General features: G+C 46.1%; 1 protein-coding gene across 2 annotated transcripts in view; it reads right to left on the reverse strand.

The window, feature by feature from the left end:
• MTUS2 (microtubule associated scaffold protein 2) overlaps positions 1 to 19,006 on the reverse strand; it is a 301,278-nt gene that overhangs the window by 15,834 nt on the left and 266,438 nt on the right. For both annotated transcript variants that reach the window (XM_069467396.1, XM_069467395.1), the window contains one exon: positions 6,785 to 6,999. In XM_069467396.1, coding sequence (XP_069323497.1) covers positions 6,785 to 6,999 — 215 coding nt within the window. The remainder of the gene's footprint in view (positions 1 to 6,784; positions 7,000 to 19,006) is intronic.

The following is a 19,006-nucleotide window of genomic DNA, read 5'->3' on the forward strand; positions in this document are numbered from 1 at the left end:
TGTTTATCCAAGTTTTTTGTCAGTGACCATTGCAGAAATTACCACTGTGCACCATAACACAGCACAGACTGCCCCCCACAAACCTGCTCCGGAAACCGAAGTTTCACAAAACAAAACGTACCCTTCCTGTCTGCAATCATCTGGTTTACAGGTTTTTTTTTTTTTTTTTTATTCTATTTCACTTGGTTTTACAAAATGCTTGTTACGGGCCCCTAAATTTATTTCACAACCTACTAAACTGTCAAAACTTGGCATTTGAAAAACTTTGAATCAGAAAACGTGCCCAGGTCCTGAAGCTCCTTATGGCTCAGTAAAGAAGACGTTGCTTCCAGCTGGTGATATTCAGCCTCTTACGAGCGTTTCTTACTTCTCTGGGGATAACTCGAAGGCTGACCTTCCATCTGAAAGGAGGAAGAAAGCCTGCTCCTGAAGTCCACACATGGGAGATTTTTATTTAAAAAGGGGTAGATTCCTTTGGCTGGGTGAGGTGGCTCACGCCTGTAATCCTAGCACTCTGGGAGGCTGAGGCGGGTGGATTGTTTGAGCTTGGGAGTTCGAGACCAGCGTGAGCAAGAGCAAGACCCTGTCTCTACTAAAAAAAAAAAATAGAAAGAAATTTCTATAAAAATATGTAGAGAAAAAATTAGCTGGGCATGGTGGTGCATGCCTGTAGTCCAGCTACTCAGGAGGCTGAGGCAGGAGGATTGCTTGAGCCCAGAAGTTTGAGGTTGCTGTGAGCTGGGGCTGACGCTACGGCACTTTAGCCCAGGCAACAGAGTGAGACTCTGTCTCAAAAAAAAAAAAAAAAAAAAAAAAAAAAAGGGTAGATTCCCATTTTGGATACTATCATTACATGGGAAATCTTTCCTGACTTCTCTCTCCTAAGGCAAATGAGAACTTCATCCACTGGAGCAGAAACATCACTGGGCAAAACCCACTGCAGCACCCACCACGTTACGGAGGAGAGCTACACCACAGTTTGGAAACGGACGTGGTATACAATGATTTACTCCTATTTACCAGCCATTCTTGATGAAATGACGTTTAGTAAAATACTGAGGATCGGAGCTATGATTCCACTCAGCAGAAAGACTGGTTACAACAGTATTTAATTGTCTGATTCCTATTTATACGAGGTTTTTATGACATCTTTGTCCAAAGCCTTTCAGTCTGTTGGAAAAAAAAAATCATTGGTTAAGGAAAAAAAAAAAGGAAATATCTTTTCTTCCTGCTCCATTGCAGATGTCAGCCCACAGCACAGTCTGTGAGACGAATGCCCGCGCGGTGTTGGGAGGTGCGTTACGCAGCTCAGTAGAATGAGAAATTGTCCATTTGTCCTTGGTAGGATTCTAATTTCTTGGGTTGATACACACATGACCCTGGGTGGTTTCAGGGAAGAGAGATAGATGGAGGGACTAAGTTCCAGAAGAGTCCCTCGCGTCCCTGGGGATGGATGTGCCTGACTGGCATTGCCGAGTTAGGTTTGTGGCCTCAGTGTGCGCCCTTCTGGTTTGCTGCGAGGCGTGTCTGTGATTTAGTGGTGATGGGATTCCATGCCCAGCATAGTAAGGGTGATGTAAGGGCCTGATGTGTCCATTACAGCCTCTCAGAGGTGCTTTTACAAATGAAATACTGATCTCCTAACTCTAAAAGTCCATATGGAATTAGAGAGATGCCCAGTATGTTTGGAAAGAAATCAGTGAGAACGCATGAGCCAAATTCTAAACACAATTATCCTCGCTCTTCAGTAATTTAGGTTTCATGCAACTTTATGGTGTTTAAAGTATGTTCCTTCAGTGATGGGGAGGCTGCCTGCTATTGCCGTCCTCTTTCATGTCATAGTATCAATCCCTTTGACCTCTTCTCCTGGGCTTCCTGGTTTCTTTCTAGAGCACAGGTTCACATTGGTGAGGCAGCCAGTAAGAATTCTCAGGCTGAGAAGACCCTGAAACCTGAAGGCATTTGATAGGATTTGAACAAGGGAGACACCCGATCATTTTGTGCATTGTAGATCACCAAATCAGAGACAAAAGGCACTACACCGTGATTAGCCTGTGGCAAACTAACTTGGCTGAAGCATCCTTCTCTTCCTTTTAGAATCTGGGTGGGGGCCCCTTAGGCCACTGCGGGACCACCTTTCTTCCTCCTCCCTCCTCCGCAAGACAGAGTTCTGGGCTGGGCCATGGAGCAGTCTGTCACTACGCCCCTCCAATAGTCCTAGTTCCCTGGAAAGGCAGCTGTTCCCTGCGCTATGCCTGCGTTGCTGCAGCTGTTTGCTATTCCGCTGGGCTGAGTGACGGCAGAGCACAGGGTGGGAAAGCCACCCTGTCAGATGCTCAGATGGGTAAGCACAGAGCTGCAGGGTTTACTTCCTTTGGCCATTTGCAAAATGTAATTATCTTGGGCTTTGGCAATTCACTTAGAGAAGACTTACATTTCGAATGAAGAAGCATGTGCTTTATGTTGCCTCGGCTGTACTCATTAAACCCAAACCAGATTAAACTCTCATTTGCCCCCAGCCCAGACGTGTATCCACAAGGGGTGAGACAGAGGGAGCCCGTCATGCTCGCCCTCCCCAACACTCTCTTAATGACCTTCTTTTTCAGATAACGAGGGGATCCCCCTTTACCTGGTCCCTGCTGCCACACCCTGGACGCCACCCCCATGCAGGTGGTTAGCCATGCAGAGCTGCCAGTCCCAGCCACCCCGCTCTGGGGTCTGTGTGCCTTTTGCCCTTTTTCAGCCCGCCATGTGGGCAGAGGTTGGCAGAGGCCCCATCTCCCCTGCAGCGCCGCCTCCTATGAAACCGATGGGACGTGATGGGTGGGGGCTGTGGTGCTGGGAAACCGAGGCCCCCAGGATCTCATTCTATCTGATTAGGGAGAGTGTGGTTTCTGCTGTGAGCCCAGGGTGCAGGACGGCTGAGCAGACATAATGCAAGATGACGGACAAAGTGGTTTCTGTACATTAGGATTAATTGTGGGATGCTCTTCCAGTCATTTAGTCTACAAGGATGATTTCTTTTGGAAAGCTAGAAAATATGTCCTGGATATGAGGCAAAGCGAATTTAAACTGAAAGGATGAGCTCTACTGCTCCTTATGGAGAAGGAATCTCTGCTTAAACTTTATGGAGCAGAATCCGTAATGCACCCGGGAACACGCAGTCCCTGAAGTGAGTGTCTCTGGGGCAAGTCTCAGGGTAAGACAAACTGCCAAAAGGTCCCGGAGGAGTGGGTCAGAGGTCACAAGTCTGATCCCTGAACACCAGGCTCAGGAGCTGCGTGTGTGTGGGGAGCAGCCAAGGGCAGCCCAGAAAGGGAAACTGGAAGCTGGCTGCGAAGGAATCAGGTTTAGGGTGGAAAGGAAGATGCTGTGTGTTTCTAGTGGGAAAGGGGAGCTGTGGCAGTTTGGCTCTGTTCATGTGTAGCTTGCTGTAGGCTGAGAGCTGATTTTCACTAATCACCTTTATAATCGTCCTTTTAAGATAGGAGTTATACCATATTTTTAAACTCACTTAAGGAAGCCGAGATGGAAGGCCACCCCCACTTTCACCCCACCTCCAGGCCCTACCTGGAGCCTGCAGGGCTGGAGAACAAGCTCCTGCACCTCCCATGACTCCCTGGCCCTGGGCCCTGGCTGCACACGGAAATCTCCTGGGATCTTTCAAAAATGACCCGATGCCAGGCCTCACCCAGCGATTCTGATTCAATTTGTGTGGAGTGAAGACGAGGAAAGGTGTTTTGCCGGTTCTCCAAGTGATTCCACGTGTAGCCGGGGCAGAGACCACGGACAGAGAGCCAGCCCTCGCCCCGAGAGGCAGTGGATGGCTAAGCAAGGAGGGGGCTGGTTTTGTATGAGGAAGGGGCTGCAGCAAAGCCAGGGTCACCTGCCTTGGCCAGTGAATTCCAATTTGAGTAAAGGCTGACATTTGCAGGCTCAGAAAATCCTACGTGTCAGAACTAAAACAGCAGCCCCTCCCTGCTTCCAGCTGTCGGGGGCACTGGGTAGTGAGGAGGTGCCACTCTGGTTAACCTGATTTTTAAGGTTCCAGAAGGAGATATTGCTAACTGTGGAGTTAGTGTTGCCAAATTCAACTGTCCCTGAGAAGGAAGCCCGGAGAGTGCAAAGTCCAGCCAACACACCACCCAAAATCCTCCATCTCAGCCTTGAGCCTGAGTCCTCTCCCCCTAAACAGATGGGCGTTTATTCTAACTGGAAATGAGAACCTTGGCCTGAGGTGCGTTCCTGCTTCTCCCTCACCCCTGTGCGCTGTCTGCTGGGGAAGCTGAAGGCGGAGGAACTGCCCGCGGCCAGCAGCAGGAGCAGAATCAGGGCCCGCACAACTCACAGGCTTGAATCATGGGGCCCCCTCCCATGGGCTCCCCTAGGAAAGTGTCACTCGAAGGTAAGGCACCCACATGTTGTCTCTGCCATAACACCTTCCCGCATCCTCACCACTACAAGTCAACTCTCAGCTCCTAAACACACCATCTGTATTTCTCACCTGCCTGGCAGTTCTGTGGGCACTTGTCTCGAAGCTTCCCCGGTAGAATAAGCAAGCCCACATATTACAAATCTTGACGTCTCTTGCAGTATCCTGTCACGGTGCCTTGCATACAGTGGGCACCCAGTAAATATTCTTTGCACAGGCGGATGAGCAAATAAATAAATGACTTTAGCTATCACTGGGGATGGAGAAGAACAGAGCTCAGAGCCTTCACGAGACTGAGCACTTTCAAAATATAGCCAGGTGGCTTATGGGACTCACTCTCACATGGGAAACCGGGGGCTTCTTTCCTTCCTCGCTCCCGGTGTGAAATCTCTAAAAGGCTGCTGTGTCCCAGCTTAAAGGACAGATGAGGACACATCTCCCGGCACGTGCTTCTGCACAGATGAAGCCTGAGTGAGCAGTCCTGGCTCGGACCACGCTCAGCTGGGAGACACGCTCCACCCTGCAATGCCTCAGCGCTGGGCGGGGCCTCCACTCAGGGGGCTCCTGCCTGCAGACCCCCTCCTGCCCTTCCTCACCTCCTAGAATCTTCTCAACCGACCCAAAGGATATAAACATGTCCTCTGGGTAAAATTGGGAACGAAGAATCTGGGGATACAGAGACACAGAACGGGTTGACATCTGCAACAGGCTTGAGCCGTACACCATGGCCATGTGCTGGGTAACCCTGTAGACAGCAGCCGGTGCAAACGTCTGCTTAACAGGAGTTACACCCGGAGGGCTCGGGAGGCACAACACCAGGGATTCAGTTGCTAATCTTAGTGCCAGCAGGTAACTTTAGCTGTAACCTATTCTATTTCCCAGTGTCTGAGTCTAACCCCCTCAAGCAGGGAGATGTGTCTGGCTTTTATAGGCTTCTAGAAAAGAAGAATGACTAACCTGAGATGCCGTACAGAATAAAATGCTATAAAACAAGAGTTTTTCTTATTACAACAGCAGTATATATTATTACTCTGATGCTTCTCCTGTGCCCCCTAAGCTTCATGAGCCTCTGGGGCGGTGGGCGGCTGGGTGGGGACTGCCATCTGGGATATCTACTTGGAGGCAGCCGAGGAGGGCAGATGAAAGGTTTGTGATAACGCAGAGCCACTCAGCACTGACGTCAGTGTCAACTGAGATTTAAGGAGTGCTCTTCACAAATGTCAACTCACCGTAGGCACATCAGGAGCACACTGCATAAAACAACACACCCCTGAGAAGGTGGAGATGTAGGCATCAGAGCTGGCGAGCTCAGAAAGAAAGGAAAGGGGCAGCTCTCATGGAAGCAGAGTCCCATCCGCCTGTCTCTCGTCAACGCTAACGGCAGGAAGGGACAGGGCGGCTTGGCCGTGGGGTGGGGGGATCTGTCTCCTTCCGCCTTCACACTGGCAGGCTCCTGGGAATTATTTTCTAGTTAGCGCACGGATGCATTTTCCCCTCCAGTAAGATTTCTGGGCTGGGGTTAACTGCCGGCATTCATTCTTTCATTCAGCAAATGCGCATCGCCTGCCCACTCAGTGCAGGCACGGTTCCAGCCGCAGAGACCCAGCAGCAAACCCGGCAGGCAATTCTACTTTTGTGGTTGACACCACGGACTGTTGAGCCAACAAGGCGGGACCCTGGCTTTTCCATGGCCAGCTCTGTAGATTCTGGTAACTTATTTAACCTCGGGAACTTGGTTTTCTCACCTGTAAAACGGGGATAAGAATGGTACCTTCCTCGTTAAGGGGACGTGAGGATTAAATGAGTTGTGCATGTAAAGAGCCTGGAGCAGCGCCTGGTGCAGAACAAGTGCTAGACACACGTTTGCTTGTTATTATTTCTGCCGTAATAGAAATAGGCAGAAGGTAGATAAGGTGCAAAAACAAAATGTATAATTTGTTTGATAGTGATATGTGCTGAGGAAACACTACTGCAGGGAGGCGGGCACCAAGAGCGTACACATGGCAGGGTGAGAAATTGTAATTTTAGATAAAGAAAGTCTTCGCTGAGAAGGTGACATTGGATCAGAGTCTGGAAGGGAGGGAGAGAGAGAGCCATACAGTGTCTAGAGGGAGAGCATTCCAGGCAGAAGGCACAGTAAGTGTAAAAGCCCTGAGAAAGAGTGAGGGAGGCCAGAAGGGTTGGAGGGGAAGAGAGAGGGAGAGAGAAGAGGGGGGTCGGAGAGGGACTGTACAAAAAGCTCACCTACCCCGAACAGGACTTCTTGCTAACGCATGGCTCTGGCTCCCCTCCACCTGCCACCTGCCACCTGCGTCGCCCAACCGCAGAGCCCGGGCTCCGCCGCAGACTGACCTGCTCCTGGTGCTGACACCGGATCCTCAGCAGCTGGCCGTGGTGCTCCTCCTGCAGGCATGCCGCCTCCGCCTCAAATTGCAGCTGCAGCCGCTCCTCCAGCTCCTGGAGCTGGGCCTGCTGCTGCCAGCCCAGCCTCCTCACCTCGTCCTCGAACCGCCTCTCCAGCTCCTCCTTCTCCTTCTGTAGCTTCTCACACTTTGCTGTATGGAAGGCTGGGCAGAAAGCACAAGATCGTTCTTAAAAACTTGGGTAGGAGGCTCGGAAAGAACTCAGTGTTCACGCTCAGATCAAGACTGACGTAGCAAACAGGGCAAGATCCTCTGGCTTCTGGAGGCCTGGCCAGTTTGCAGTGTGCTTTCCTTTCCACACCATTTGATCCTTACAACAGACCCTGGATGTTGAGGTGAAGCTAGAGCCTCACAGAGACTTGCCCAAGGTCATCCGGTGTGTGGAGAAAGAGCTGGTAGGCAAATTAGGGCTTTCTGATTGCAAGGCCCCTGCAGCTGTTTCTCAGAGAGTCCATGGACCACAGGCATCAGAAATATTGGGTGTTTATTAAAAATGTAGACTTCTAAGTACCCCCTGGGTAAATCAGAGCCCCCGGGGCAGGAACTCAGGACCTCGAGTGTTAGCAAGTCCCTGCATGGCTCGGGAGCTGCGCACTATGGAAGCTGGAGATGGGGGAGGGTCCGACTCCTAAGGCTCCTCCCTTCCAGCTGAAGTGCCGAACTGGACAATCTCAGGGAAGGTGGGGGGGTTTCCTTTCAGGTACCCCAAAGCTGTACTGCTCACTATCCCTTCTGTGTAGGTATTCCGTCCCAATTACAGAGTCAGGGTTTGGGCAGGAAGCGATGACAGCAGCCACCATTCCTGCCTGAGCTCCTCCTCTGGCCTGCTCTGCCTGACGTCGGTGCCTCCCCTGGGCAAGAGCCGAGTGCTTTCCCGCTAAAGGTCTCTTCCTGGCCTGTGAGCCTGCTTCCAAGACCTTGACAATCTACTATGTCTAGGCCACACGGAGCTAATTACATACACACACACACACACACACACACACACATATGCCAAGGTGCACATATCCATCATTTACATTCCACAAAGATCGAGCCCTGCGATGTTCTCTGCTCTGTGCTACAAGCTGGGAGACACTGGCATTTACTTGAAAATAGAATGAGCAGGTACAGGCACTGATTAACTGCAATCCACACCCTAGGGGCGGTTAGCTATGAGCAGGAATAGACTTCCAAGGACGTTAGATAGCATTTGAAACACCCTAATTGGAAGTCCCATCCTACAGAGACAGCTAATTCAAGGGCTTCTTTACCACATTTGGCTCTAAAAGAGTTTAATTAGGATGAAGGACGTTAATTTTGTTCCCTGGTGAGCTGAGTGGCAGGTTGGTTGGCTGTCTTACAGACACCACGCCCTGTGTGAGGGCTGTGTGCACATGTGGCCAGCCTAGCAGCCTCACACTGTCCCTTCCTAGCCAAGGCTTTCATGGGCCCAGCGTCCTGTGTCCCACCATTTAATGCAGGACTCTGATCTGCCGGTGCGATCAGGGTGTCCTACAGTGGCGTGGCAGGGGCTGTCCACTCGTCGAGTCGGCAGTGAGGAGATGCACTGTCACTAGAGAATTTAAAAGTGAAAACCAAACCTCTGCTTTCTATAACCGCCTTGCACCAACCATTCTAAACAATGTCGGCGAACAAACTGTCCTCCTCAAAAAGGACTTTTATTGGCCTAAGTTCTAAACAACTGCTACCATTACTATTCAGGGTTGTGAACTGTTGAGGGCTTTATTTATTTATTTATGTAAATCACAAACACAGAAAAAAGTTGGAAGTACAGCGCAAGGACATTATTGTACAAATGACTGTTTTCCCCTGAACGATTTGAGAGTCGGGTGCAGACCTGCTGTTCTTGGTGCGTGCCCCCTACCATAAGGACACTCCCTGGCTCAGCCACAATACTGTCATCCAAGCCAGGAAACAGCACTGAGGCAGCTGTGCCACCCAGTGCTCAGACCCTTGTCAGTTTTGCCAGTTGTTCCAATGGTGACCTTTCTAGAAAAAGAATCCAGGCCCAAATCACACGTTGCACTGAAGGAGACTCCTGTGTCCTTGGTCTCCTTTAGGCTGGGACAGTTCCTCAGTTTTTCCTTGACTTTTGGGACTTTGACACTTTTTTTCGTTTGCTTTTTGTCATTTAGACTAGTAAGAAGTTGACACTTGTAAAGATCAGGAATTTTGTAGAGCGTCTCTCATTTCGGTGAGTCTCACTAGATTCGGGTTGTGCATGTTTGGCGGGAATGTCATAGCAGTGGCACTGTGTTCTTCTCAGTTAAATCATAATACATTTGAATAATATCTTTAAAACAGAAAGCTCTTTTTAAACTGTTTACTTAGTGAGCCAGGAAAATAACGTGTACTACTGATTATTACGTGGAGCAACCGAAGGTAATTTTGTGGTATAGAAGAAAGGGTGTTAAAAATGGCCCACTTTGGGTATCAAATACATTAAATATGCACCTCAATATACATATTATCATCACATCTACTATGCATAAATCTTTAAGGAACAAAGCTGGAAAACACTGAGCTTCCCACCACAGGTAGGAAGATGGCTTTTTGCTTGCCTGCTAATAAATATTAGTACGAAAGGCAGGTTTGGTCAGCAGCTTGGTGGTACCTGGCAGTGAGGAGATAGGGGAGGAGACCCAGAGGCCTCTCCTTCCTCTGGTCACTGGAGGCTACAGTCCCCACAAAAGGAACTTAATTAACCGTGACTGATGGGCAACCTGGCCTAGATCTGGTGGCAGCAGTGAGGAAATAAATGTCTGTTCCCAAGAGTTCTGAGCCCCTGGCTTTACGGGAACTTCAACCTTCCCCAAAGAGCTCCCTCCAACTACAAAAGTTATCAGGGATTCCACCAGGGCCTTAAGCTAGTGAGAAAAGCTCTCAGGATCCACAGGCAAGGTAAGGGTGCATATGTAAAGACGGGCTTATCCTGGGCTGACTAGATTTCAATAAAATAGAACAAAGACCATGGAATGTCAATTAAAAAACAGTGATGGATGGATTGAGACAAAGCCAAATTAAAGCAAGTAGAGAATCAAGAATTTTTTCTATGTTAGGAAAAAGCACAGAGCTGCTCTACAGACAAAAACATGGGCTCCACCACGCCGTGCAGGGGCCACCCTGGTAACCAGCCTGTGCGCGTGGGGGCCTGTCTGGAGGGAGCTCTCCTTTCTGTAACTCTGAGCAAACTAACGTCACAGCGGCCTTTGCTCCACGTGTCATGTGATGGGAGAAAACAAAGCAGGGATGTCGATATGTTGCTTGTGTTCAGAACAGGTCTGCAGGGAAGTCCACAGAGAGGAGGCACACATGGCGAAGAACCGTGTGAAAAGATGGTCAGCACCATTCATTCTCACAGAGGAAATAATTTTTATAAGACTGAGAAAGATGAAATATTCTGATAATATGGGAAGAGTAGGAGGAAACTGGCATGCGATGGACTGCTGGTGGGAATATAATTGATGCAGCCGCTTTGGAGGGCAAAGATATCTTTCAAAATGTAAATGACATGGGTGGCAGCTAACGAATGCGGCTTTCTTTTTGGGGTGATGAAAATATTCTAAAGAATATTGTAGTGACCGTTACACAGCTCTGAATATACTGAAAACCACTGAATCATACACTTCAAATGGGTGAATTGTATGGTATGGCAATAATATCTCAATATAGTTTTCTACCAAAAAAGGGAAGAAGATTTTTAAAAAAACAACGTGACAGGGAAGAGATCACAGAGAATAAAGTTAGATGTTTTGATAGAAGGAAAGTTCATATTCTGATGTTACAACCCTATAGAATCATGGTAAAAACAAATGCCGGCAAAATAAAACAAAAATGAAAACCCCACCACTGCACTGTTTTATATTTACACACATAGATATATACACATGCGGATATACAGTCATGCATCACTTAATCATGGGGACATGTTTTGAGAAATGAGTCATTAGGCAATTTTGTCATTGTGCAAATATCACAGAGTGCACTCACACAAACCTAGATGGGACAGCCCACTACACACCTAGGCTGCATGGTGTAGCCTCTTGCTCCTAGGCTACAAACCTGTACAGCATGTGACTGTATTGAATACTCTAGGCCATTGTAACACAATGGTAATAGAAGGGTACAGTAAAAGTATGGCATAAAAGATACAAAAAAGGTTCACCTGTACAGAGCCCTTCCCATGCATGGAGCTTGCAGGCCTGAAAGCTGCCCTGGGTGAGTGAGTGGTGAGTGAATGTGAAGGCTAGGACATTACTATACACTACTGTAGACTTTATAAACACTGTACACTTAGACTATATTACACTTATAAAATTTTTTTTTCTTGCTTCCATAATAAATTAATCTTTGCTTACTGTAACTTACCTTTATAAACTTTTTAGCTTTTTAATTTTTTGACTCTTTGATAACACTTAGCTTAAAACACAAACACATTGTATAGCTGTCCAAAAAAAATTTTTTCTTTGTATTCTTAGTCTATAAGCTTTTTTCTATTTTTAAAAATTTTTTGTATTTTTTTCTTTTAAAACTTTTTTTTTGTTAAAAACTAAGACAAGCACGCACGTTAGCCTAGGCCTGCACAGGGTCAGGATCATCAATATCACTGTCTTCCACCTCCACATCTTGTCCCACTGGAAGGCCGTCAGGGGCAATAACACACATGGAGCTGTCATCTCCTAGGATAGCAATGCCACCTTCTGGAATCCCTCCTGAACGACCTGCCTGAGGCTGTTACACGGTTAACTTTTGTTTCATAATGAACAGAAGGAGTACAGTAAACAATAAAAAGCATAGTATAGTAAATACATAAACCAGTAACATAGTCATTTATTATCATTATCAAGTATAATGAGTACATAATATTGTTGTATATAATTGTTTGTGCTATACTTGTTTATACGACTGGCAGCACAATAGGTTTGTTTATACCAGCATCACCACGAACAGGTGGGTGAGGCATTGCACTATGAAGCTATGATGTTACTAAGCAATAGAAATTTTTCAGCCCCATTAAAATCTTATAGGACCATATTCATAGATGAGGTCTGCGACTGACCGAAGCGTCACTATGCAGTGCATGACTTTTTGTGGAACCTAAGAATAATTCTTACAGTTTCTTAACTAGAGATACATTGAGCACGTAAAACTCAAATAAAAATAATAAAAATGCTAATCATTTATTTTGTCTTTACTTTGTAAAGTACTGTTTTTCATGGGAAAAATGTATTATATGCTAATGTCAGTCGCTTTAACTCCAGGTAATCAAGGCAGTGAGTTGACTATACTGATTGTGTAGATGGAATAAAACAAACAGAAAGGTAAAGAAGTGAATAAAAACAAATCAGTTACATTGGCGAAAAATATTAAATGACACACACCTTTTAATGCAATAATTTCACAAGTGCACAAAAAAAATTGGGTCAAAGGTGACCACTATAACATGATTTGCCTTAGGGAACTAGGAGAATGTTAGTTAAATAGATGATGCTAAATCCAATATACATATAGGATAAATCCTACATACAATGGGATATAGGTAACCAGTAAAAAAAAAAGATAAATCTTTTTGTGGTATTATGGAATGCTATCTGTAATACATTGTTAAACCAAAAAAGGCAAGATGCAGAAACAGTATGATTGCATAATTATATTTGTAACAAAAATGTGTTTATTATCTATTTCTATCCCTTCTCCTTTGGGAGGCTGGGTGTCAAGTTACAGGATTCACTGCGCCCTAAACACCTGCAACAATATGTGTTCAATAAAATCTCTATTATTTGTTTGCATGCTTTATAAGTAAAAATTTACTATCATAATTAAAAAGAAGACTGGGTTTTAAAAAGTTTTAAAAAGTTCTGATATCCAGCGGTCAGACTTTTCTATTTCACTTGCAGTTTTATTTGCGTCAGTGGCAGGATGATTCATGGAGCTGGCATCTAGTGGGGGCTCAGAGATTGCTTTTCATTCTAGCGCTGTCTTCCAACGGGAATGTTGCCTTAAATAAATCACTAACTGGGTAGGCCTCAGTTTTGCAGTCTATGAAGTGGAAAAGTAATCACTGTTTGCACATATAGCTCCAATCCCCAAATTCCCAATTGCTATTATATATGAGGTGACACTTGCATGCTTCTAGCGACCCTCTGTTGTAAGCCCCAGGCCTGCAGAAGATATCGGATAATAAGAGCAGCTGGGCCTCAGGGGAAAGAGCTCTCATAATGGAGTCCCTAAAGAAATAACTAGCCTCTTGCCTCTGGTAAACCTTCCAAAATGTATCTATTTGGGCATTTTGCAGACAGAGATTAATGTAAGCTAATTTAATAGCATTAGATAACATCTGGAATCCTACTTTCATTATTTCTTTCTTTATTTCTATTCACGTGAAAACATTTGGCACTTTATAGTGAAAGGCAAATACCACCATAATAAATCTCTAGAACCTAGGAAGCTGAGAGAATAAATTTTCAAATAATACGATTATGACTGGCCAAGAGAATATAAGACTTCTAATTCGTAAGTGTGAATTTGAAAAGCAGCAGGAGGACTAGATTCTGTTGTAGGGTTTTAAATAATTGATCTTTATTGATAATGAATAATACACATATATGATATTAAAGTACCTAAAATATTGTTAAAGCTGCATTTGGAACACTCTCAGACATTTTTATTTTATTTTATTTTATTTATTTATTTGTTTTTGAGACAGAGTTTCGCTTTGTTGCTCGGGCTAGAGTGAGTGCCGTGGCGTCAGCCTAGCTCACAGCAATCTCAAACTCCTGGGCTTAAGCGATCCTACCACCTCAGCCTCCCTAGTAGCTGGGACTACAGGCATGCGCCACCATGCCTGGCTAATTTTTTCTATATATATTTTTAGTTGTCCATATAATTTCTTTCTATTTTTAGTAGAGATGGGAGTCTCGCTCTTGCTCAGGCTGGTCTCGAACTCCTGACCTTGAGAGATCCACCCACCTCGGCCTCCCAGAGTGCTAGGATTACAGGCGTGAGCCACTGCGCCCGGCCTCTCAGACATTTTTAATATGACCAATTTATGAGTGTAAACCATTAAGATGTAGTATGATCCTTCAGACAGTAGCAGCATAAAATTACTATTGGAACGATTTGTAAGACTAGCTTGATTTCTACCACAGTTCATAAATTGAGTGAGTAGGAGAATACTCAGTGAGGGAGATCAATTTGCTTTCAACAACTGTCCCAAGTGTCTCTTGAATAATTGTAACTTTTCATTGGTTTTCTAAAGAGGTAGCAAAGATAGGTGATTATAGTGCTAGACTTAAACAGAAGAAAACTATCTGGCTCTGTAGCTCATGATAACATCATAAGGAATAATATGCTGCCTTTCATGTAATAGGGAATGCTTTAGATTTAATAACAGTTATGAAATAAATCAGCAAAATATGGTGAAACAATAATCTGTGGGCCAGGTGCAGTACCCCATGCCAATAATTCCAGCACTTTGGGAGGCCAAAGTGGGAGGATTGCTTGAGGTCAGGAGTTAGAGAACTGCCTGGGCAACATAGTGAGACCCATCTCTACAAATTTTTTTTAAAAAAGATTAGCGTTGTGACTTGCACCTGTAGTCCCAGCTACTTGGGAGGCTGAGGCAGGAGGATCACTTGAGCCCAGTAGTTCGAGGTTACGGTGAGCTAGGATTGTGCCACTGCACTCCAGCCTGAGTGACAGAGGGAGACCCTGTCTCTTAAAAAAAAAAAATAACTATTTTTGTGTGTGTGTGTATACAGTGTGTGTATATATATATATACACACACATACATATACAGTGTATATATACACAGTATATATACACATATTACTATTATATAAATATATACATGGTATATATTATATATACATGCAGTATATATATTATATATGCACACAGACAGTATATAGAATATATGTACAAGTTGTGATTATAAAATTTACTATCATTACATATTGATAGAAGGCAATACCACAATTAGATGAAAAATTAAGTTGTTTCTTTAGGAGATAGAGAGTAATCGAAAAGACAGAATTATCAAGGAAAAAATTTAATTTAAAAATTACCCATAATCTTACTGCACAAAGAAAATGAAATTTTCAATTGCAGAATCCCTTCGGAGTGTTGTAGCAGTGTGAATTCTTAATGTTCTGTTAGGAATTTCCCATGTCTTCCCACTTGACATTTTTATGGCTACCTTGTATCTCATGCTGATGTGACATAACTTGCATCCCTTTACTGTCGGACATTTGGTTTGTTTCAAAGATTTAGCATTATAGGTAATGCAGTGGACATGTTCACGCATATATAATTTTGCTTTTTTCTATTTTGATAAATTCCTGGGAGTGGAATTACATATTATGAGTCTCTTTATGCAGTGAAGCGCGTTTTTTGTTTTCTTTTTTGGTGGCAGAGATCCTGTAGCAAATCTGTGACCACCAGGGGGAGCGATGCTGCCTGAAAAATGCCCTCTGGTGGCGAATGTCTCTGCCCAAAGGTGCGAGACCACAGGGTTACTGTCTGCAAGGTGCTGGGGTCAGCGGCACGGATAGGGCTGCCTGGCATCCCCCACACACTGCCCTGTACGCCCTGCTCTCTCTTTCTCTGAAGCCTTCTTTTTGATGAAAATGTTAAGAGGAGAGAAAAGGAGTAGCTGAAAATGAAGGATGAGAGTTCATAGACCAGCAGTGGAAATGAGAGTGAAAGAGCAGGGAGAGTCACTGGCTCTCCTGTCATCTCTGAAGGCCCTTGCAGCTTTCCCAGGGCCTGGTGACCAGACAGGAGCTGACACTGTGAACAGAGCAGCTAGCATCTGCAGAGGGCCTCCTGGGTGCCAGGCACTTTCTCACCTCGGTGGGTAACCCTACCGGTAGGCAACTTAATTCATTTGCAAAGAGCCAGTGGGGCTCAGGAAGAGGGACTAAGAATCTAGGTCAAGGTGTGAGAGGCCTAGGCCCACAGAGTGAGGCTGGAGCACCGCCCAAGCCTCTCCCTTTTCCTCCACCCTCGCCCTTGCCCTCGGGTGGGAGCCTCCACCATGCGCAAGTGTCGTAATACTCAGAGGTAAGGCAATGCTTTGGCATAGCTTCCTGAAAGCACTCCCTGTTTTGAATTACAATGCACAGGGGGCAAGGGCAGTGCCATACCCATTTTTGTGTCTGGGTCAGATAGGCGGCAGTCAATACACAGCCATGGACCTTGTGGAGCACCTGCTGTGCGCCACGCATCGTTCTAGGTGTGGTGGAGAACAGACGCTGTCATGGCAAACAAACAAATGAGGGAAACATTTAATAGCAAAATTTCAGATAGCAAAAACTTTAGATAATTTCAGTAAAGAAAGTGAAATAGGGGAAATGCTCGGGAAGGCTACGTTGGCCAGGCTGGCCAGGGAAGGCACCGGGAGAAGACGCCATTCGCACAGACCTGAGTGATGAGAAAGAGGGAGTGTGCAGAGAGGTGGGGATGGGAGTTCCGAGAAGAAGGGATGGCAAGTGTAAAAGTCCCGAGGTGGGAATAACTCTGACACACTCAGGGATAGAAAGACACCCGGTGGGGCTCAAGTATTCTGGAGGAGAGAGGGGAGGGAGGTGAAGTTCCAGAGGAAGGCAAGGACAGGTCATGCAGGACCTGTGGTCCCTGGAAAGAGTTGGGGTTATACCCTGGTCACAGTGGACAGTCCCCCGAGAGTCTCACACAGGGGATAACAAGAACGAATTCTGCTTTTAAGTGCCTTGGGTAGCTGCATGCCGCACGGCCTGCAGGAGGCCAGGACAGAGGCGAGGAGGTCAGTGAGGGGGTGATTTGGAGCCGAGGCAGCAAGACGCAATGGTGGCTCGGACTCGGGCTGTTGCGTGGGGAGGAAGGGACTAACGTGGGATGCACTTGGGAGGCAGAGATGCCTGGATGAGGGAGATGAGGGGAAGACAGGAATCAAGAATGACTCAGGCCATTGGTGGAGATGGTGGTGGCAGGTAAGGAGATGGGAACACTGGGGCAGTCTGGCGGGGCCACCACCACTCATCAGGCACTGCGGAAATCTTTACTGAGTTAACAGTTTCATTCGCAGCCACGTGCGGGCCCCCGGTTCACAGATGTTATGGTGGAATTGCCCTCTGGTCCACGATGCTCAGGAGGGGCCTTCCTGGAGGTTGGACATTGTCAGTCGGAAAAATATGAAATTCAGGACTGCTGAGTTTTGATAAGCCTTGTGACACTTTAATGATTGATGATGATAATCTATATCACCTGGTTCACATGCTGCGATCTATTTTATGAGAGTATTGAAGTCTTAAAAGCGTGAGGGCTCGGGAGAAACTCTAGGTGTTAAATCCCCCGGTGATGGCGGAGAAGACTGACAGCTGTGCTTTTCCCTGCGGGTCTGCAAACGGCCGGCGGACGGATACGCGAGATTTGGCTACAGAAAGGTGAAGAGCGTTTTCTAGCTGTTAGGAGTTTGGGATGCTATGTGACAGATACAGAAAGATGTCTTAGCAAGGTGGCATTTTAGAGTGCAATGACGTTCCACTTCCCTGTGAGTCGAACTTCAGGAACAGCCCCCTGAACGGGGTGACTGTGGGGCCTCAAAGGTCCCCAAGTCCATGTCAGCAGTGCCACCCCTGGCTTCTTTCCCAAGTCACTGACTGCTCACCGATCCTGAAGATCAGAGTTTCCAGGTAAGAAGAGATTCGAAGGGGTGGGTGGAAAAAGTGAAAGTCCAGGAAGGGAAGTTCAGAGGAGAGGGGAGGAGAAGGGACAAAGGCAGACGGTAAGGTGAGGCGGGAGGGGAGGACACAGTCTCCAGCCGCCCCTATTCCTGGCTCTGTCCACACCAGCAGTGGGAGCTTCCGCGAGCCGCTGGGCCTCTGGGGGTCCAGACATCCTCACCTGTCAGACGAGGAGGTTGGGCGCCTTCAGTGCTCATCCCTCGCATTCTGCATTTCTGTGGGTATCGTGATGATGCCCCGGCTCACCCAGAAGAGTTTACATTACTTCCACTGTCTTCTGTTAAAGAAGACAGGAAAGGGTATACCATTTTTATTATGATTTTCCTTCAAAATGGACCCCTAAAGCAGCGGTCCCCAACCTTTTTAGCACCAGGGACTGGATTCATGGAAGACAATTTTTCCACGGACCGGGGGATGGGGGATGGTTTCGGGATGATTGAAGCTCATTGCATTTATTGTGCACTTTATTTCTATTATTATTACATTGTAATATATAATGAAATAATTATACAAACCTCTCTGCTAATGATAATCTGTATCTGCAGCCGCTCCCCAGGGCTAGCATCACTGTTTCAGCTCCACCTCAGATCACCAGGCATTAGATTCTCATAAGGAGCTGCAACCTAGATCCCTCGCATGCATAGTTTACAGTAGGGTTCGCGCTCAAAGAGAATCTAATGCTGCTGCTGATCGGACAGGAGGCGGAGCTCAGGTGGTGATGCGAGCGATGGGGAGTGGCTGCACATACAGATGAAGCTTGGCTTGCTGGCCCATTGCTCATCTCCTGCTCTGCAGCCCGATTCCTAACAGGCCACAGACTGGTACCGGTCTGTGGCCCAGGAGCTGAGGACCACAGCCCTAAAGAGCTAAGCTTCAATTACAGGGAAAACATGCTTTTGCAGAACCGCTCATTCCCCAATGACATGAGAAATTCATAGAATATCAATGCTTTACATTTGTATGTGCTTTATAGTTTATAATGTTCTTTAACACACAATATTAATTTGTTTAACCTTCCCAACAAATCGCAAAGCTGAGTGAAGCAGGCATTTTTGCTCTGATTTGATAGGAGAGGAAATAGAAGTTTAGAGTGGTTCAGTGACTTGCCTAATTTGACACAACCCAAAGGAGAGGGAGCCAGGACTGAATCCAGGTGTTCCAAATCTCATTAATGCTCTTATCCTGACATATGCTTTGGATAAAGGGAAACAAGAAATATAAGGAAAAGCAGATATAAAAATCCCAATTAGTTTAAAGTTATTTTTTAGTAGTAAATACTTTCTGCATTTTATGTGTTCTTTAAGACAAAGGAAGAGCAGTTCGACAAATGGATAGTGACCGATCTTCTGTTTATATAATTGCAAGGTATAACTTGGTCTGAGAGGAGAATACAAGAATGATTTATGGGGCCAAAGGAGGAAAG

This window comes from Eulemur rufifrons, chromosome 4, assembly GCF_041146395.1.
Source record: "Eulemur rufifrons isolate Redbay chromosome 4, OSU_ERuf_1, whole genome shotgun sequence".
Lineage (NCBI taxonomy): Eukaryota > Metazoa > Chordata > Mammalia > Primates > Lemuridae > Eulemur > Eulemur rufifrons.